Source organism: Brassica napus, chromosome C3 (assembly GCF_020379485.1).
Source record: "Brassica napus cultivar Da-Ae chromosome C3, Da-Ae, whole genome shotgun sequence".
In the NCBI taxonomy this organism is placed as follows: Eukaryota; Viridiplantae; Streptophyta; class Magnoliopsida; order Brassicales; family Brassicaceae; genus Brassica; species Brassica napus.
This window is the reverse complement of record NC_063446.1, coordinates 11,046,882-11,068,438: the sequence shown is the minus strand read 5'-3', so window position 1 is coordinate 11,068,438 and position 21,557 is coordinate 11,046,882. Positions and strand designations below refer to the sequence as shown.

Here is a 21,557-nt window from a genome sequence, read left to right as displayed (position 1 = left end):
ATTTGTTGCCATCAAAATCATCTTTGATCTTAGTTTTTATTTATTTTCCTGAAATTAAAGAATTACCGAGTATGATGGACTTATCCTCATTTTGTTTTTTAGAAACTATGGACTTATCCTCATTTCGTCAAAGCTCTGAAACTTATCTTTCAACCACCCTACAAGCGCATTTGTTTTTTCTCTGCTTCTGTCAGGAGAGCCTCTGCTGTGCTCAATTCTTTGTTCGTTTTGTTCCTGGTGCCTGCTGGTATTGGCTTTTATGTTTTCCGTTGGGGTTTTACTCCCCTATGACCATCTCCAACATATTCCCCTATTTTTATCTCTAAAATATGGAATCTCTAAAATATAGATGAGTTTCTCTCCAATATATTTTATTTTTGCTTCTATAAAAGAATATTTTCAAAAAATTCTATTTTAATTTTACAAAAGATACATTTTGTTTATAAAAGTTGATAACTAACCCTATTTATTTTTAACTTTTAAAATATTTTCATAAACTTATGAATTTTTTAAAACTAAAGTTTTGTTAAAAGACTATTATGTAAACAAAAAATGTTATTATACTCCTATAAAAACGGTATTTCTCTATAAATATAATTATTTTGGTTATAAACTATAAAAATTTGAAAGTCAAAAGACTATTTTGAAAATAAAAAAGTATGATAGATGAATGCTATTTTTTCCGCTATAAATAGAGGAAAAAATAGTAATCTCTATTTTAGAGATGAAAATAGAGATGAAAGTGAACACTTTTACCTTTATTATAGCATATAGAGGTGAAAATAGTTAGGAGTTGGAGATGCTCTAACCTTTACCTTTTGGTCCCCCGAAGTATTTCAGTAGTGTTAAAAGAAAGAAAAAAAAACTTATTCTCTTTTTATTTTACTTTCCGAAAATTTTACATGTCACTCTTGGTTTATATTAGTATACACGATAGTTACATGTCACGAAAAAATAAAATAAAAATGAATAATTAATATTTTTTTTATCGTCAACTATTACAGATTCATATGGACTCTGTAAACCAAACCGGGTGATCTGCATCCATGTGAACGACAAAAGACGGTTGCTTCCTAGCACTGCGTGCTAGTCTATCCGCCATTGTATTTTACGTCATTGGTACATAGATGATCTCTGATATGGTGAAGCTCTCTTTTAGGGTCTTGACATCCTCCAAGTAATTTGCAAAAGCTGGCCATTCATCTGGTTCCGAAACCATCTTCACCAATTGAGAACAATCCGTTGCAAACGTAACCTGAAACTGACGTAAATTCCTCATACATTCCATTGCCCAAAGAAGCGCTTTCATCTCCGCATGAAGGGGAGAGATACTAGCCCTCACATTCCTTGCCCCCAACAATCCCTCAAATCCTTCTAAGGTGCTGAGCCAACCTTGTCCTGAAAAAATATCCCCCTCTTTCCATGAACCATCTGTGAAACACTATATTCCTGGAATTGACGGCAATGTCGTATCCACTTGTTGTGGTATTATCCTCTGTTCATTCAATATTTGTGCTTCGGTCCACAGTGTTGATTCTGTTTCCGCTAATTTAAGTGTATCCATGGGATCCATATCCAAATTACTGAAGACTTTATTATTCCTAGCTTTCCAGATGTACCATAGTATCCATGCAAACTGATGATCTTCCAGCTGCGGAAAAACTCTCCAAAATAGATGATCCATATTTGTGAAGAGAGAACTTGTTGAGAAAATATTTGGATTTGATGGTATCTTCGAGAGAGCCCAGACCTGGAGTGCCGGAGGACATTCAAAAAACACATGGTTTATTGATTCCTCATGGGCTCCACATCTTGCACAGCAAAGATCCCCTTGAATCCCCCTTGCCTGTAAATTCTTCCTTACTGATATACATCCTGTCACCAATTGCCATAGAAAATGTTTTAACTTTGATGGACACCTTAACTTCCAACAGAACTCCTTCAGAATATTCACTGTGGGGCCAATCAACAATGTTGATCTCTTCCTATCTGGATAAATCCGTTCTACCTGATAACCCGATTTGACCGTGTATTTCCCAAAATGAATAATTAATAAAATAGTTTATTTTTACATCTTAATATGAGTGAAATATTTAAACATTAATATTTATAAACAGAGAAAATAGTAAGTAAATTATTAGAAAACTATAAGCAGATATTTTTTTCTGTTCACTTGTCAAGTCCGTAGCTCTCTTCAGCGTGGTGGTGCCTTGCAATCAGCCTGGTTCCGATAGCAAGTGCAAACTTTTGTACTCGCCCTCTTGGGAATGACACATGCGCCTCTTACAAAATTAAGCGGTGGAGCCTTGCAATGACGGTCACATTCAATCTGTTTATCACAAATCTTAGGCGGTGCCACAAGGAGTGGCAGTCCTCGACAATCACGGTCCAGTTTTTCAGCAGCTATTTTCTCTGTTGGAAAGTGATTATGACAAAACATATATAGATCAATTTTCTACATTGTAAACACCATAAACCAAACGCATCTTAGCATCTATAATTTTTTTAATAATTTTGTTTTGTGTTAAACATTGATGACTAATAAAAACCTTTTATATGCAAAAGGTTAGAGCTTGTAATATTAGAATACACAATGTGGAAACTGAACCCAAACCCAAACAAAATTTATAAATTCCAATTTGACTTCAAATATCTATAAACCTAAAGTTCCGGATCTGATAGAAACCGAATTGAATTAGTTCCAAAATCTGAATGCCCATATGTAATACACATCATGCTTAGAAATCAAAGACATGCTTTTGGGAGACTTCAAAAACTATGTTAAAATTACCTGTTGAAACCACCAAAAATATCACTAAGAAGATAATGAAACAAACAATATTTTCACCCTTAGACATGTTTTCTTTTATTTTTAACTGATTTTTTTTAAAAAAAAAACTGATTTTTTTAACTGATTCTTTATTGCTTGAATTTTTTATGTACCTCTAGTCATGTTATTGTATATAGCTAAATTTTATTTCTAAAGATAGAAAATTGAGTCCGTATAAAATGCCTACAAAACTGTTAAAAGAACAAAAATAGAATTAATAGACACCATATATTTTTCACCTCATAAAACTTCAATATTTTTTTTTGGTTTGGAAAGCCCCCTTAGTCCAATGGTTTGACTAAGGGTTCATTAATGCTTCTACACCAGCAGGTTCAGGTTTCAATTTTCGGAGAAGGCGATTTATTAAATAATTATGCAGATTACGAAGGAAAGACTTACAAGGGATCTTCAACATGGTGCAAATAAACTCAGTCAGGCGTGATCTTCGTATGACGGATCAGGTGATGCAGTTAGACATAGATCCTTATAAGGCAGGTAGTATTGTCGATTGTCGGATCGTCTATGTAATATTTCTCATAATTGTAAAATCATAACGAACCAACGTTAAAAAAAAACTTCAATTTTCTATTTATTTTAATTTTCCAAAATATAATTGGGATATATTAATTTATCGAACTCTCATTGATTGTTCAATAATTAATACTCTTTTCCATATTTTGAAATTAATCCAAAAGTGATTTGACTAATATGTGACTGAAATAGCATACAAATAAATAAGTTTAAAAAGCATAAAAATAATATTATATAAAATTATTTTAAATATATAAAAGTCTCTGAAATTATCTTTAATGATACGTATAATCATTTTATATAATTTTATATAATACCTTGGATACAAATAATAATATTTTAATTAATTAAAAATCCATAAAACATTTGTTACTTTGAAAATAATAAACATATAAAATCAATAATAAAAAAACAATTGAGTATATTAGTTATAAACTAAAAAGTTAAATAGTAGAAAATAAAGTAACACATAACATTTTCTAAAAGCTTTTGTTCGTCAATCTTGTATTTGATTTGTCGCACCTCAAACTCTCTACTTCTACTGCCTTTTTTGATAGTAGAAAATATCCGCACTATGCGCATACATTGTTTTACAAAATCTTCATTATAATAATTCAGATTATATTATACAATAATTTTTTTACAACTATTATACAATATATAATAGACAAATTTGCCTTTTTTATTTTATGTAATATAATATGTGGATATATATATATATATTGACATTTATATATATTTTTCTTTACATATATAGAAATGATCTCTGTTATAATATATGAGGTGGATGCTCGGGTATCCATTCGGATTTGGCTCGGTTGCGATAATGAACCTGAAACACGACCATCTTCGTCTGTGGTTCACTAAACCGACAGACAACACAATATCTGCGAAACCTAAAACCCATAAAGAGCAGCCGAAGCCCAAACAATTACAAACTAACACTTATAGACCAATACTTTAAACTAAGCAAGACCCGTGGACCGCTGGTAGCACCAACAAAACAGAAAAATCTAAATGATAGAGAATCTATAAAAGCTGTTAAACGGGAACGCCCCTGGCCAAACAACCGTAAACCACTCCATCCTAGTACAACGAGACAACAACTCAGGACCCAAGTAACACAAGCTTCACAAATCGGTAAGGGAGAATCCTTCGGATTCAATCAACCCCGGAAACAGCAGAGTCGTACACGACTGAGAAACACCAAAGAATGAAACCACACCAAAATCAAATCTCCAGGAGATTTGAACAAGAAACTAGGAGCCAAGCCTACCTAATCCGGAGCACCAAGAACACATACCACGAACGACATAAAGATGGATCATAGGAATTCACAACAAACTCCATCCACTTAGATAAAGAGCGTACCACACAAGAAGCTCAAAGATATGCAACACAATAAAACTCACCAAATCTAGGCATAGATTTCTAAGCAAAAACTTTGTGGCTAAGCCACACCATGGATCATCAGATCCAGAGCTTTTATCAAAAGTCTACAACTGATCCAAAGTTTCATTGATTTGACCAAAGCATATCTCTTAAAACTGAGTTTTAGTCACGAACTGAACTAGAACTAAGCAAAGATGAAGAAATACAGAGACTGGGGTTGGCGGTGGTGCTGAACGAACCACCACGCGCCGGTCGTCAGAGTTCACGCGTTAAGATAAGGTTCAGACGTGGAGAGAAAATGAGTATTTGTTTTGATTTTTTTGCCCCATACTAGATACAATCATACAAGTAAAATGATCACAAGTAAATGTCCATAATAAAAAAATAAATGTCTAAGAAAAATATTTGTAGAATATTTTTAAGGGATAATTTGCAAAATACCCTATTTATGATTTGAAATTTGATAATTGCATTTTCTATTTTAACTTTTGAAAAATACACTTCCTTAATTATGAATTGACCTTTTTACCCAAGATATAATTCGAAATTAATATATAAATAGAAATTAATAAAATACTTTCATTAAAATTAGATAATTATGTGTGATGAGATAAATATGTTATTTTACCATTTAAATTTTACAATAACAAAGATAAACATTTGAATTATGACTTGTTTTGATTTTATACAGATGTTTATCATGATGTTTATACAGATTTCCCTTTATTTTATTTTCTCCAACTTACATAAACAAGTCATCTCGTCAAAAAAGAAAAGCAAGTCAAGTTTGTCTCTACAAAATTTTCATCTTCTCTACCGGAGCCAAGTAAGTTCTAGCTAATATGATGTATTCGAATATGTTTTTTTTTATTTTGAATATGAAAAAGAATTGCACTGATTATTATTCATCGGTTTGTTCTTCTTTTTTCACGTGTCATGAAAATCCAATAAATATGTTTGAGCCAATGATTTGATTCGTGTATCTTACAAATTTTTTAATTTATGTTGTTTATATAGAGATGGAGTACAAGATTCAAAAAGGAAGTAAAGGAAAAAGAAAGGCAGAGGAAGAACAAACACATACTAACAGTTTAAAGTCACATAAAAATATGGTGTTGTTTGTATTGAAGTCTTATCGAAAGATTACTTTCATGTGTATATGAAAGAGTTGGAAGAAATTCTGAACAGTGGATTCACAAATAATTCCCTAACTCTAACGATTTTTTTTTTAAATAATTTTTTTTTAAATTGTTTAATTGGAATTGATAACTATTAAAATTGGACAATTTGGTAAATTTATATATAGATAAGTGTATTTTTTAAAAATTTTAAACAAGGGTGTATTTTTTATATTATATTCTTATTGAAGTGCATTTATCCAAAATTTTTCAATTTTTAATAGAAAAAATAAATTAATATTAAAATGAAAACTATTGATACAAATAAATAAATAAGCTGTTATGGAAGATTTGGACCGAACCTAAATCACGACGAGTCATCTTCATAAGTCTTTGACTTTGGGCTGCTAATAAGTTACATTTCTTCAATCTCTTCTCCCCTGAAAACCCTTAACACAAGCTTCCAACAATGGCGCGTAAATCATCCCTCCTCAAACGAGCAGCCATCGCCGTCGTCTCTGTCATCGCCATCTACGTCATCCTCAACGCCTCCGTCAGCCCCTCCCTCCCTTCCTCCTCCGATCTCATCCGCGAAGAAGATGAACAACCACGTGCTCCGATTCATCCCAAAGTTAAAGTTTACATGTACGATCTCCCCAACAGATTCACTCACGGTGTAATCGAGCAGCACGCAATCGTCCGCAATGGGCTGAAGAACCCCACCACGCTCAAGTATCCGGGTCACCAGCATATGCACGAGTGGTACCTCTTCTCGGATCTAAACCGACCCGAGGCGGATCGACCCGGGTCTCCGATCACCCGCGTGTCGGATCCTGCCGACGCCGATCTCTTCTACGTCCCCGTGTTCTCTTCCCTCAGCTTAATCGTGAACGCGGGTCGACCCGTGGATCCCGGGTCGGGTTACAGCGACGAGAAGATGCAGGAGGAGTTGATGGACTGGCTTGAGAGCCAAGAGTGGTGGAGGAGGAACAAAGGGAGAGATCACGTGATTCCCGCGGGTGATCCGAACGCGCTGTATCGGATCTTGGACCGGGTCAAGAACGCGGTTCTCCTGGTGGCGGATTTTGGGAGGCTTAGGCCTGATCAAGGATCGTTCGTTAAAGATGTGGTGATACCTTACTCTCATAGGGTCAATCTCTTCGCTGGAGAGATTGGCGTGGAGGCTCGCAGCACGTTGCTCTTCTTCATGGGGAATCGATACCGCAAAGATGTAAGTTTAAATCAATGGGCATGTTGGTTTGAATGTCGTTGCGATCTACAATCAAATGTTGTTTGTCCGTAGCAGGACTAGTTACAATTAATTTTAAATCGCTAAAATATTTACCCATGTATATAATGTTTTGCGATTAGTCAGCAAAACGAACAATATGAGTTGCTGTCTTTTTTTTGGAACCAGAGTCTTTGATTCTGTCTGTTTTTTTTTTTTTTTTGGGCTGTCTTTAGGGCGGGAAAGTTCGTGATTTGCTATTCCAAGTACTTGAAAAGGAAGAAGATGTAACCATCAAACATGGAACTCAATCCAGAGAGAACCGGCGAGCCGCTACGAAAGGAATGCATACTTCAAAGTTCTGTCTAAACCCCGCGGGTGACACTCCATCCGCATGCAGACTCTTTGACTCCATAGTCAGCTTGTGTGTGCCCGTCATTGTAAGCGATAGCATCGAGTTACCTTTCGAAGATGTTATTGATTACAGAAAGTTTTCGATTTTCGTCGAGGCCGGTGTAGCTCTGGAGCCAGGGTTTTTGGTTGGGATGCTGAGGAGAATAGGAACCGAGAAGGTTCTTGAGTATCAAAGAGAGATGAAACAGGTACATTTCTCTATTTATTCAACTTCTAACCTCTTTTAAGTAGACGTTTCTCACACGTGGATGATGATGGGGCATACAGGTAAGACGGTATTTTGATTATGATAACCCAAATGGAGCAGTGAAGGAGATCTGGCGTCAAGTCTCACAGAAGCTGCCACTCATCAAGCTAATGAGTAACCGTGAAAAACGTCTTGTCTTAAGAAATTCTACTGAACCAGACTGCTCATGTCTATGCACAAACCAAACTGGTCTAGTCACTTCCGTATAACCAAATTTGCTTCGTCTCTCATCAGATTGTGGAGGAGCTTGAACTCTCTCAACTTCTTGGCCCCGAGACTTACAGAAGGAGATATCCACCTCAAGTGGCCTAACCTTTTCGGTAGGGAAACAGATAAGTAAACACGCATTGGTAACAGATTCGTAAGGAAGATAGATTTTGAAATACTTCTTTGCTTGTAGATTCCATTAGTTTTCTCGTACTTGGTAGTATTAGAGTTTCACACTTTAAACGGACCCAACAGCTATTCTTTTTGACCTCATTGTTACTATGCACATGTCAGAAAAAGTGAATTACAACTCAGGCTTCAGTTGTTTTCTGCCAGTGTTTGAGATAGTGTCTTACTCTTTGTAAAATTTTAAGCCTTAGTCACTATTCAACTGCTCGATAGTTCATCACTGCAAGATAATAATTTAAAATGCTTTTTAGAGAGTGATAAAGAAGAAATTAAGCATACGTTTAGATGAAAAGATATGCGAGATGAATACAAGTTAACTGAATAGAAGAAACGGAAGGGATTAGAGAACTTTGGTTTATTTGGAAATCACCAATGAGTTTCTATTCAGTTACTGAATGGATAAATCCACAAGACCAATTTGACTCACATATACACATTCACATTCTGCCACCATGATAGCTTCCCGATCCGAGCCTTGCCGTCACGTTTTTTTGTCCGTTATTTAAGTTAGTTTTGGTTTGTTGGTTCTATACACAGTTGCATATATAGTAAACCGGTTAATATCCGCCGGTATTGAGGACCAAACAGGGTTAACCTCTCATCTTCTTTGTTGCGTCTCCAAAACCGGTTTCTTTTTTTTTTCTGTGTTGGATTGGTCAAGTTCATTCCAGAAATTAGACCATTTCCAATTATTATTTTGCTGATGAACTATTGAACAATTGACCAGTGACCAAGGCTTAATTTTTTTTAAAAAAGAGTAAGACATTATCTCAAACACTGCAGCAAACAACTGAGGCCTGTGTGTTAAACTTTTATGACATGTATAGAGTAACAATGGGCTCAAAATGAATATCTGTTGGGTCCGTATAAGTTGACACTAATACTATCAAGTACGATAAAACTAATGGAATTTCAAAATATATCTTCCGTATGAATCTGTTACCATGCATGTCTACTTAAAAGTTAGGTCAAGGACAGCGATATCCGCCCGCTTGCGTAAGACGTTCATACTAAAACGTAACAAACCATTACATCAGAGTTAAAATATATGTCTAGACGTTCATACTATAAGAAACTCTTGCATGTAGCAAAATAACATATTAACTCCCCAACAAAATACAACAAACAAACCAAAAGAAACTAGAGTAGAAAACACACAGCGAAACATATATAAACAAGAGACGAGTGCAACTTAAGATGGACTGCGAGCAAGAGTTGTTTAGGACTTCTGTAATAGAAGTTGGCCCCAGATGCAGAATTGTTTGACTTCTTTCATCGGTAATAATCTGGGTGAGTAGATCTTACGAAGAGGTCTTCGAGCGGCTTGAAGACATTTGCCGACAATGCGACTTCTAGGTTCCGCATATAGGCGGCTTTCCCATGCCTGCTGTCAGGCATATATCCGGATCCCATTTCGATCGTGGTATGCCGACCGAGATTTTGCTGATTGAGGATTTCACCGCCCCATTCCGCCCGTTCTACGTAATCGTTTAGGCGGTTAAAAAGTATTACAGGCCAATATCCTACGGGCTCTACGATGCCGTGGTCAAGGATCACTCCGAGCCACCAAACCCAGATGTTTTGATTCTGCATATTAATCATGTTAATTTGTTTACTGCATACCTTTACATACGTGTATAAATAATAATAATAATAATTCAACATCTGATATATTTAATTACTTACAATCAACATTTTAACTGTCATTTCTACTCGGTCCAACATGTTTATATGCCCTAACCAAACTTTTAACAACATATTTTTATATTCTTTCTTAATAATCATATATAAATATATATACATATATATATATATATATAATATAAATTATTACTTTAAATTTTTAACCAATTCAAATGCATTAATAGTTATTAAAGATAATTTTATAAAATTAAGTGTATAGCAATATTTGTTAATATCATCACCAATATTTTCACCATAATCAATCACAATTTACTAAAATCAATTGTTAATAAAAAATCTCACATTATAAAAATATTTTACTTAAATTTTATATATTTTTTACTTATATTTTTATTACTTTTTACTTATATTTTTATATGATTTTGTTAAATTTTATATGTAAACATAATTTATATTTTTTTAATAATAATAATATTTGTAAGAACATTAGTGTTGTTTATATAATTTTTATTAATAAATTTATTACAAGGATAACGAGAAACAATTAAACAAATTAAAGAAGCATTAATTGCACTAGTCTTTGTCGTTTGTTTTATTTGTTATTTTTAATACTTTTTAGTTAAATTAGATAGTTTAACTAATTTTTAATTAGATTTGTAACTAATTTATATATTTTGAAATTTTTTTGGTCAATTTTCGAAGTTTTTAAAAATATATTTTTGTACGATTTTAAACATTGGTTAAATCCGATCCGAACCGAACCCGGAAGGAACCGAACCGAACATGATCCGATAGTTAGTAAAAACCGAATGGAACTTATAAGCATACCACCGAAAATCCGAATCACCTGGACCGAAACCGAACGGACCACCGAACCCCCATGCCTAATCCGAAGTAATCCCGTAAAGAATCCTTTTATAGTCTAACAAATACCATTAAACCTTCGATATATAAATTTAAATTCTCAAACCAAACAGTCAAGTCATGTTCCGTCCGTGTTCATGATATTGATTTATTAATATTAGCGGTCAGCGGCGATTCTTTACACAACATCACACGGTTCACATTTTTGAATGTGATATATTCTTGATTTTTTTACGTTCAGGGTTACATTATGAGTTTTTATTACACTATAGAGTACTTTCTGCTCCTATAGCACTTTTCTTAACTTATTTGAATGTCGTTTGGTAATTTCAGTTATGATTATGTAACAGAATTTTAGAGTTATATATTTAATATCTAATATTTAAATTAGACCTTAAGCTAATTATATAAAAACAACCAAGATACGAGTATATGTTACTTCACCAAATGAGTTTAAAGAGTAGAGCCACTAAATCTGTGAGCTCTTGACATAGCTAAAGTCCAACGATTATTTAAACAGTTCATCAACCCATCATTTATTATTAACATTTTTTTAACAACTAATTAACATATCTAATCTTCAAAGTTCCACATGTCTCATCTCTATATTTAGATAAAGATAATTGAATATATAATTCAAAACCCAAATCATTTTATATGTAATATATGTATATAATTAAAATTTACATATTTTAAATTTTCTTTATAATGTCCAATAATAAAAAATTAAAAATTAAAATATAAATTAAATTTTATTATTTTATATATACACATTCATCCTGCGCAAGACGTAGATCTTTATCTATAATTGTATATTTTGCAACCTATTTATTAATATGTAATGTTGTTATCGTTAAAATACATTCACCATGCACAAAGCGCTAGTCTTAACCTAGTAAATTGGATTAAAATGTTATACGCTTTACTACCTTTAATAATGTTACTAATGTACCAATCAAACGAGAAAAACGAAAAGATCAAATATTTTCAATGTATATATATGCACATGCCAAAGAATTTTTTTTGAATTAATTACCGTATCCAGCGACTATTCCGTGAATCCCATAAGTACAATGTTAAATTATCTGGTGGCTAACGGGGATCGAAATGCAGATTTCGATTTCGATTTTACGCTACATAACATTAAAGTAAAAGGTAAAAACACAACTTATTTTATTTCCTTCTTAATTTTTTTTACTTACTTTTGTTTTATTCTTCACCATTAAAATATAGCTTCATAAAAAGTTTGATGATATGGTGGAATCATCAAAACGTAAAATATATTTTAAATTGATGATGAGATCATTAAATTGGAAAGGAAACTTGAAATATCATAGTAACAAGATTTGTTTTATCGTTAACCTTATAGAACGACTGAAATGTAAATCAAGATTTTATATAGAAATATCAACTGATTTTATTAATTTAATTTAATTTGTTGAAAGAAGAAAGGTGGAAAGGAGAAAACATTTGTCCAACTTTACATCGGTCATCAGGATATGTCTTTACGGCAAACTTTTCGTTGTAGAGTTTCGAACCAATGAACCCACGAGGGCCACGACAACGCATCGACAGCATAAACAAACAATCAATTATCATTCCAAGTAATCCGTCCCACGATTGAACCTTTAACTTGTTTTAATGAAAAAATGAAAAAATTGTTCTGTTTCTTACCCGCGATACATTTGAGTCGATAGAGTCCATTACGCCGGTGAAACGGGTGAGCCACACGGTGACAGCGTCGAGCCAGATGAGCGGTGGAGTAGACGAGCTGGAGTTCATAAATAGGTGCCGGGATGCGGGAGTGGTGCACATAATGGGGAACACGGTGATTCGAGTGAGGAGGCAAGCTAGGTTCTACAAGAAGATAGCCATCGACTATGTGTATGCGTTTCTTAGAAAGATTTGTAGAGAGCATAGTGTTATCTTCAATGTTCCTCAAGAGAGCCTTTTGATTATTGGTCAGATTTTCATTGTATAAAAAATAATATATTCTATATATTGGGAAAATAGCATAAAAAACATTCAAACTGGAGTCATTTACACTTTAAACCCTGAGAGTATTTCACAAGCACTTTAAACCTTCAAAGTGACACTTTTATCAGAAGAAATTTCCAACCTGGCTTACTTGTACATCAAGTCAAAACGATAACCGGTACTGTTCAAAATCGATGACGTGTCGGTTTTTTTTTTTTTTAATTTCTTTTAAAATCATTTTATCAATAAAATAAATATTAGAATAAAGAAAAGATAAAAATTCATAAGAAAATTAAAAAAAATCATAAAAATCACTAAAAATTCACAAAAAATCAAAATATTCACCAAATTTTTTTAAATTATTTTATTAATAAAATAAATATAAAAATTTATAAAAAAATCAAAACCAATCATAAAAAGTCAATAAATTCACAAAATTCAAAAAATTCACAAAAAGTATTTTAAATTATTTTATTGATAAAAATAATCATAAAATTTTACAAAAATAAAAGATTCACAACAATATTTATATTATTTTATTAATAAAATAAGTATAAAATAAATAAAATATAAAAATCCATAAAAAAAATCAAAACAAATCATAAAAATCACTAAAAATTCACAAAAAATCAAAATATTCACCAAAAAAATAAATTATTTTATTACTAAAATAAATATAAAAATACAAAAAATATAAAAAATTCAAAACAAATCATAAAAAGTCAATAAAATTCACAAAAATTCAAAAAAAATCACAAAGAATATTTTAAATTATTTTATTAATAAAATAAATATAAAAATACAGAAAGTACAAAAATTCATAAAAACTTTAAAACAAATCATTCACGAGAATCATTTGAAGATAATGAATTTTTCTAATCTGAATTAGAGTAATCATAACCCAGAGACTGACTGCTATTTTGGATTTTTTTTTAATCTGTTATGTTCTATGTGTGTGTTGGTTGGATTTGGAAAAGTTCAGGATTGTTAAAGGCAAGAATGTATACTAATGATAGCTTGAGGATAGCCAGTTTATAGCACTCAATGCACGTTATTACTTAGTCGCTTTTGTAAAACCACATATAATTATATTCTTGATTTTTTGTGAATTTTTGTGTTTTGTTTTGATTTTTTAATGATTTTTTATATTTTCTGTATTTTATATTTAAATATTGTTGTGAATATTTTATTTTTGTAAAATTTTATGATTATTTTTATATTTATTTTAATAATAATAAAATAATTTAAACATTTTTTGTGAATTTTTTGAGTTTTTGTGAATTTTATTGACTTTTTATGATTTGTTTTGAATTTTTTATGAATTGTTTATATATTTTTTTATTAATAAAATAATTTTTTAAAAAAATTGGTGAATATTTTGATTTTTTTGTGAATTTTTTTATGAATTTTTATATTTTCTTTATTTTAATATTTATTTTATTAATAAAATAATTTTTAAAAAAATTCAAAAAAAAAAGAATGCTAACACGTTTATCGATTTTGAATAGTACAGGTTACCGTTTTGACAAGTATGCCAGGTTGGAGGTTTTTTTTGATAAAAGTGTCGCTTCGAAGGTTTAAACTGCTTGTAAAATATTTTGAGTGTTTAAAGTGTAAGTGGCTGCCAACTTGAAGGTTTTTTATGCGATTTTCCCAATTCATATTCGATTACACAAAATTACACAAAAACTAAATAATGGAGAAATGGCTGATGGTGTACTAGTTTTATGCAGTAAAATGAAAAAATCTTAAGATATTTGTATAAAACTAATATACCAAAAATCATGCATATATTAGATTGCTTTTTCATTGGAAGAAAAAAACTCAAAATTACAGAAAAAGAGTAATGCCATTGTACCAAAACCAATTTACTTACACTCAATAATAATAATAATAATAATGGCTATACAAATATGGATACATGTTTAGGAATTCTTGTACAAATCAACACTCAAATCCGAAAGAAGACGCAGCGATGTTTTTTATACACAAACTTTTACAAGAAGGAATTACGTACCGGTAATAATGAACATATAGTAGATTACTTGTGGACTTGGTGACTGGCGGCGTGGGCTTTTGCCGCAGTGGAGGACATGGTGCGGAGACGTCTGGCTATCTCTGGGAAGGAAGGCCGAACAAATGGGTCAGGAGCCCAACACTGCTCCATCAGCATCCTCCATTCCGGGTCACAGTAGCTTGGCACGGTTGGTCTCAGTGTATTGTTCACTATGCCTCCTACAGCCGGTAAAAGATTCAGACAACCAAAACAGATTAAGCTTCAACCTTGTTTGGTAAGAAAAGAAACGCGGAGAGTAAACGAGAGAAGAGACAGCAATTTACCAATGATTGCTCCGTAATGCATATTGGCGTAGGGTTCCTCACCGGTAAGAATTTCCCACAAAACTATTCCGAAAGAGAACACATCGACCTGTTTGTAAATGAAGGCGAAACATTACTTGAAAATCATTTAAAGGGCAGTGAAACTAAATGAATAGAAACTGAATTCATCTTCCAACGCTAGTGTGAGAGCATTGGGTTTCATACCTTTTCAGAAACTTTGCTGCTGCTGCCACTAAGTAGTTCGGGAGCCATCCAAGGGAGGGTTCCTCTTACACCACCAGTGACCAAAGTGTTTCTTTTTATCTTTGACAGACCAAAATCACCAACCTGCATAAACCATCATCCCTCTTATCACATAAGCAAAACAACATGCATGGCAATGTTACATGTCGAACTCTCCGAGAAAATTACCTTGCATATAGGACGGGCGGGATCCTTTAAGTTGACAAGCAAGTTGTCACACTTCAAATCGAAATGCACTATGTTCTTTGAGTGCAAATACTCCATTCCAAAAGCTGCATCCATTGCAATGATGAGTCGCTTACGTCGATCAATCTGCCTGTAATTCCCAAAATGTGAACTGTTATACATCTAAAGTTGTTTTCAGGAAGTAAGAATTCCAAAGAGCTGTGTAAATAGTTACCTGTTGCTGAGCAGAACATGTCTGAGCGATCCATTGACCATGTACTCTGTCACTGTAGCTAAGGTCCCTCCTGGCCCATCTCTCACTACGCCGTAGAATGCCATAACATTTGGATGATGTAGCTTGGAAAGAATTTCAGCTTCATGCCAGAACTCCGAGGTCTGAAATTTTCAATCATTGGTTAGTGAAACTGAAAATCAATTAAGCTAATGAAACTGTCCCGAAAGTAAGAATAGGAAAAGTTTAGTAAAATTCTACAGGGAATGTCAACTTCTTGCTCTTAACAAGCATGTAATAGCATGCTTGTTATTAAGAAGCGTTAAACTAATGCGGTTTTATTATGAAAATGAAAATCAGTTAAACTAATGCGGTTTTATGGATATTAAGAAGCGTTATTCTGCAGTGGAGGACAAATTTAGTAAAAGTATACAGGGGATGATGTCAAATTCGTGCTTATAACAAGCATCGAACAGCCGCTTCATGCAAGAGAAAAAAGAACAACAAAACGGCTCTGTTCTGGGGACAGTAGTGGTGTCTTCTAGCAGTACTCTATTGACCATAAAGCAGACAAATAATGTAATTTGGGAGAACCACGGGATAGCAAATGTACTTACCAGTCTCTCTTGTTCAGATGAACGACCAATGAAACAGCTCCTTTTTATTCGCTTGATAGCAACATCTGTACCCCTCCATTTTCCATGGTAAACAGTTCCAAAGGTACCAGAACCTAGTTCCTTCAGTTCTTCCAAGTCGTCATTTTTAATGACCTGAAACAGAAATAAAATGGATACAATCAGTGAGAAGACCAGGAGCAAGATTGACAATATAATTCCTAAGCTCCAATGGTTTCAGCTGCCAATGGGGACATGCACTACTCTAGTCTAGTCTATAAGCAGCGTACATTGTGATCTTTCTAAAAAATTCCTTAAAACAATAACACACAAATACCAAAAAATAGAAAGACAGCTAAATCATTGATTGGAAAGTCATAACTTGGTTGATAAAATATAAAATCCTTTTGGTACTTGTGTTGTAAATATGTTATATGGTTAAAAAGAGAGCGGCAAATGCAACACCTAGTAAACATGTTAAGCCATAAACTAACTAAGGCATACCTGCAGAGACCTGAGGCTACTGTCCTTAGCAGCAAGGTCAATAAGGGGAACTCCAGTATTCTACATATCCAAGTATATTAGTTGAAACATGTATTTTTCCGGTAGTTAAATTTTATTAGATTTTTCATATTTGGGTTGAAAAAAAAAAGCGTACCACATTTGCATCTGTGGTTTCAGCACCTTTGAACTGTGACTGACCATAATCTTCTTGTGTGTCTGCTGTTCTCGAATCAGCCACGACAGTAGTGGACACATGCGGCTGGATATTCTCATCAAAGTGGATTTGTGGTTTTGACCGAGTTGGAGCAACTTTCTCAGATTGCAATGGTGGGTAGCTATAATCAATAGGAACTCCGTCGGTATTAGTAAGGGAAGTGGGAAATCCAGGGTGGTCCTGATCCATAAGGGATAGATCCTTCCTCTCAAACTCATCCTGCGCCAAATTTCGAAAATACGACCAATTTTTAGGGTCAAGATTCTGAACATTTACACTCACTCCAGCTCCATCACCATGCAATGGCCCTAACCCAGGGAAGCTTAGAGACTCTTTCACTTTCAATATATCAGCAAGAAAATCACGAGGAAACCTATCATTAATATCAACAACTATATCCCCGTTCTCTATGTGTCCTCGCGGAACAGCCTTAACTGAAGCCTCTGACTGACTTACGTGCTCTGGGGCGTTAGGTTCCAAGTCCTTTTTTTCAGATTGTGAGATACTACCCTCAGCTGTCCAGAGACTTTCAGGAGCTGGTCTTACTGGTGCGCTAGAATGAACATTCTGGGACTCCATATTAGCTTCATGAAAAGTTTCAGCTGATTCGCTAATAGGTAGGAATGCATCTGAAGTTGACTTAGCCATTACAAATTGGGAACCAAGGGAATCATCAGATTTAGACAAACGTTTACTTTCTGCCATATCTCGTGGAATGCGCTCAGAATGAAATACCCTTTGATGAAGCATCTGCTGGTCGACATTACTCACATTCGATGAATCACCATCTGAAGTAACAAGCCCCGATCCAGAGATTCTCCCAGGCAGAGAAAATTGGTTGTCCTGATGGATTTTTATGCCTTCATTTGCTGTATCTAAGGCAGCCGTTTTCGGAACATATTCCTGAGGTGTTTTAAGACTTCCTTCTGGGTAAAAAAAGGAACTTGGATTTGGTGTTGAGTTGGATATTTGCATGGAAACAGGAGCTTCTTCCTTGAGGGTGTGATCTGGGACCATAGAATCACTTGATACAGAGGAGATGGAATACTCACTGGCCCTTGTGGTGGACTGTTCTTTTCTCATCTTTGGCTCCTTTGCTGAAAGATTATTCTCAACATGATCCTGGGATTTTCTACGACTTTTCTCTGGACAAGCTGAGGTACTTGGATTTGGTGTTGAATCGGATATTTGTGTGGAAACCGGGGCTTCTTCCTTCAGGACGTGATCTGGGACTTTCAAATCAGACGTAGAGGAAACAGAGTACTCACTGACCCTTGGAGTTGATGATTCTATCCTCATCTTTGGTTCCTTTGCTGAAAGACTGGTCCCGACAGTAGATACATTAGCAGGATCAGTTACCTTCTTAAACGAGTCATCTCTTCTCATTTTGGCCTCTTTTGTTGAAGCTTCTGAATCTTGTACATGATAGATCTGTTCATCATGCAAAACTCCTTGATCTGGTTTATGTGGATAGTGAGGCGCCACAACTTCAAGAGGCGTTTCAGGATTCACAGAATAAGGGATAAAATGAGGCTGTGGTTGAACATGCAACGGAGCAGACCCCTTCTCATCTATATAGCCGATGCTTGCCATGTGAGCTGATGTGTAAACTTGGTGGTTACCAAGTCCGGTGAAGTGCACTTGCTGTCCTAGATAAGGCTGTGAAAATGGTTCATTTCCAGCAGAAAAACCTGCCACGGGTTGAGAAGTTTGGCCCGCTGATAAAGACTCATTACCAGCCAAGGGAGCAACCGAAGCTACGGCTGGTTCTGTGGCAGCTCGACTGATCTCCCTGTCAGTATTACTGTGAAGTAGTTCATCCAAATTGTTCCCTGGAGCAGTTATACCAAGGGAACTTTTCCGTGAACCAAGATCCATCCCATTGACAGCAACAACATACTGAACCTCAGAATCACCCTCTGCAGCTTCCATACCGAACTGACCCTCCTCTATATCACTGCTTGAAAGCAAGAACATCCTGGGCTTCTCAGATCCTCCATTACCAAATACGTTACATTCCTCCATCATGTTTTGTAAATCCTCATCAGAAGATACAGAGACTAAGGCATCAAGATCTTCGCCTGGCAGCTGATATTTTATGGTACGTACTTCAGGGAACATTTCTGACATTTTATGCATGAGTTCTTGGAAAGAAATATCCTTGCTAATCCGTATGATACGCGTTTCACCGCCTACATATCTAAGTTTCTGATCTCTGGGGCGGGGTATGATTCTACCCCCAAAACTACACAAGAACTTTGCCTGGTTCAAAGAGCTATCAGAAGCTCTAGAGGAAACCAAACTGTGAACCCTTTGGCCAGTGTCATTTCTTGAAGAAATAGCCGGGTCTGACTTGACAAGCTCATGGTAGCTCTTATCTTCCTTTCTAGCAGGAGGTTTTCTCTCTTGCTCAAAGGTATGGCGTTTCTCTGCTGCGCTAAGCACCGTGGGGTTAGAGCCACTCTCTGACACCGGAAGAACCATTCCCATAGCACTTAAATTAACAGAAACAGGCATACCACTGGGCGGCTCACCGTACACATTGGGTATGAACTGCGGTTTCATAATCACCCTATCTCTCATAAACTCAAAAGCAAATTCTTCACCAGTCTGTATGGAGTAGTTCAGCACTGGCCGAGCAGGGGTGGGAATAGCATAATCTGGAGGTCGTACATTCATGTTAACATTAGTTGAAGAATCTTGAGAAAACCTTTGATTCATAGATCCAATCCCCTCACTCCTAGGGTCAGGGGCGGCAGTATACCGAACGTGTTCATAACCCTTTGCTTGATCCATGTTATCTTTATCCATCTAGTTTACCAGCTCCTTCACAGACGCTTGGAGTCCACATATCATAGCCCAAGTAAAATCTTCGCATATGCATCCTTTGTTAAACATCCAGCGCTTTGGCTGCAGAATAGAACTTGGAACATGAACAACTCAGACTCTCATTGATGTGCCTGAAATGGAGGAAAGAGTAGTAAGTTTACTAGAGCATCAAACATATTCTTCAGGAAAAAAGGCACTACTCAAGCACAGAGCCTTGAGATTTACAGTAAATAATCAATTAATATATTTTTCTTAATAAATTTTGGGCCCTACTCATGCAAATCCACTTCCAACCATGAAACTAAGTGCATGATTAGACCCGTCTCTTAACTCATGATTAGACATTTTTTTTTTTTACATTTTTAAGAGACAGTGGTTCTTAGTAGTGAGGTTAATCATGATCTAAGTGACTACCCAACTATTAAAGAGAACTGAATCAGCTTCGACTACCGAAGCACCAACAAGTAGCTCGAATCGCTGAACTGAAATCGATCGATTGATCAACAGATCGAACTAAAATCACAATCACGGCCTCAAATAGGCGTTTATGAAACCAAAACTTGAGATAAGAACCTAGAACCAAGCCGATCAAGCATGAAAACAGCTGAAACTACGAATAATGCAAGATCTGAGTATCATTTGAAGATACACGCGAAATTCAAGCGGAAAAAAACATCGGATCCAGAGATCTTCGAGAGCTAAAAGATCAAAAACAGAAGGCGAGTGAGGAAAGGTTTTTTACCAGGAGAGACTGAGGGTTTGACGATCGATGAGTTGGAGGAGGAGACGACGACGAGTCCTTTAATTTCTTCTCTAATTTCCTTTGAGAAAATAATATATTGTGCCTTCTGCCAGATATTATTATCTGTACTGTAATTATATTTTTAAAATTTTAATTTTATGAGAATTGCGTTGTGCTTCTATCATTTTATCTGCGATTCGAAATTCAAAACTTATGTAAAACTATTAATAAATTCTTTATCAAATGTTGACAAAAAAAAAAAAATTCATAATCAAATTATTGGACGGAAATTCATTTTGCCTAATTTTCTAGTACATTACCCAAATTTAGGATTTATTCATAAAGACACGTAAGAAGCTTAGGTCTTGATCGTTCTGGGCCATGAGTGTAAGTGTCTTGATGGTTGTGACTTAGCAGTCTTTGTTCTAGGGGTAATGTGTCGTTTGGTTGCCTGTCATTTGGTTCTTCTCCCGTGACTGTTGGAGAGGTTCGGTTGGCAAGGCTTCATCTTTTTGGTGGTTGGGTGAGCTTCTTTCTTTGATCGTAAAGCGACTATGTATCCAAGGCGTGTGGACCGAGCAGCGGGTTCCCTTGTCGAGTTTTGAAGTCCTCGGGTTTTGGTCTTATTGTTTGGCGGGCGAGACAACAGCGATAAGTGTGGTTTGGGTGCAGAAGTGGAGGGTACTGGATGGCGGACTATAGGCAACAGCAGTATTTTCCGACCATTGACATTTACTCTGTTTTAAAAACTGCTAAATGCTCTGATATGGCTCTTGCGTGGATGCTAACGTGCTTTTAGTGCTAGTGTTGATTTAGTTTTTTTTTTTATGTTTGTTTTTAAGTTACCCCAATGTGAATTTTAGTCGTTCTAGTGTGGGTTCTAGTTGTCATTTCTTATGGACTCTTGGTTCTGGGACTATTTCATTTTACCGCCAGCTTGTATATGAATATCGATAATTTGATTATGAATGAATTTCAGTTCGGAAAAAAAAAAGCTTACGTCATCTCACTGCCATTGGACATTAGTTAATTT

At 34.9% G+C, this 21,557-nt stretch overlaps 2 protein-coding genes and 1 long non-coding RNA gene across 3 annotated transcripts; 1 reads left to right on the top strand and 2 right to left on the bottom strand.

Annotated features, from left to right (window-relative positions):
* Positions 1-2,049: 2,049 nt before the first annotated feature.
* On the bottom strand, positions 2,050-5,467 carry LOC125584267. Its single transcript, XR_007321242.1, has 2 exons — positions 2,792-5,467; positions 2,050-2,412 (listed from the first exon to the last, which is right to left on the bottom strand). It is a non-coding gene; the product is annotated as an uncharacterized LOC125584267 (long non-coding RNA).
* A 755-nt stretch (positions 5,468-6,222) lies between these two features.
* LOC106405538 (probable arabinosyltransferase ARAD1) lies at positions 6,223-8,294 on the top strand. The gene is made up of 3 exons (XM_013846057.3): positions 6,223-7,102; positions 7,336-7,701; positions 7,781-8,294. The coding sequence occupies exons 1-3, from the start codon at positions 6,341-6,343 to the stop codon at positions 7,967-7,969; spliced, it is 1,317 nt and encodes a 438-aa protein (XP_013701511.2). The 5' UTR covers positions 6,223-6,340; the 3' UTR covers positions 7,970-8,294.
* A 6,177-nt stretch (positions 8,295-14,471) lies between these two features.
* Positions 14,472-20,701, bottom strand: LOC106405549. The gene is made up of 9 exons (XM_013846069.3): positions 20,525-20,701; positions 16,894-19,913; positions 16,740-16,799; positions 16,239-16,391; positions 15,625-15,785; positions 15,393-15,540; positions 15,186-15,308; positions 14,982-15,069; positions 14,472-14,876 (listed from the first exon to the last, which is right to left on the bottom strand). Exons 2-9 carry the CDS (start codon positions 19,762-19,764, stop codon positions 14,683-14,685), a joined length of 3,798 nt encoding a protein of 1,265 aa, XP_013701523.2. The 5' UTR covers positions 19,765-19,913; positions 20,525-20,701; the 3' UTR covers positions 14,472-14,682.
* Between the last annotated feature and the right edge of the window lie 856 nt (positions 20,702-21,557).

Bases quoted from the DNA above. Each gene is read 5' to 3' on its own strand.
- LOC106405549 (XM_013846069.3), bottom strand. From the start codon at position 19,764: ATGGATAAAGATAACATGGATCAAGCAAAGGGTTATGAACACGTTCGG. The intron at 16,800-16,893 runs GTACGCTTTTTT...TTGGATATGTAG, and splicing joins AAACCACAGATGCAAATGTG to AATACTGGAGTTCCCCTTAT. The intron at 15,786-16,238 runs GTAAGTACATTT...TGAAAATTTCAG, and splicing joins CATCTGAACAAGAGAGACTG to ACCTCGGAGTTCTGGCATGA.
- LOC106405538 (XM_013846057.3), top strand. From the start codon at position 6,341: ATGGCGCGTAAATCATCCCTCCTCAAACGAGCAGCCATCGCCGTCGTC. The intron at 7,103-7,335 runs GTAAGTTTAAAT...GGCTGTCTTTAG, and splicing joins GGAATCGATACCGCAAAGAT to GGCGGGAAAGTTCGTGATTT. The intron at 7,702-7,780 runs GTACATTTCTCT...TGGGGCATACAG, and splicing joins ATCAAAGAGAGATGAAACAG to GTAAGACGGTATTTTGATTA.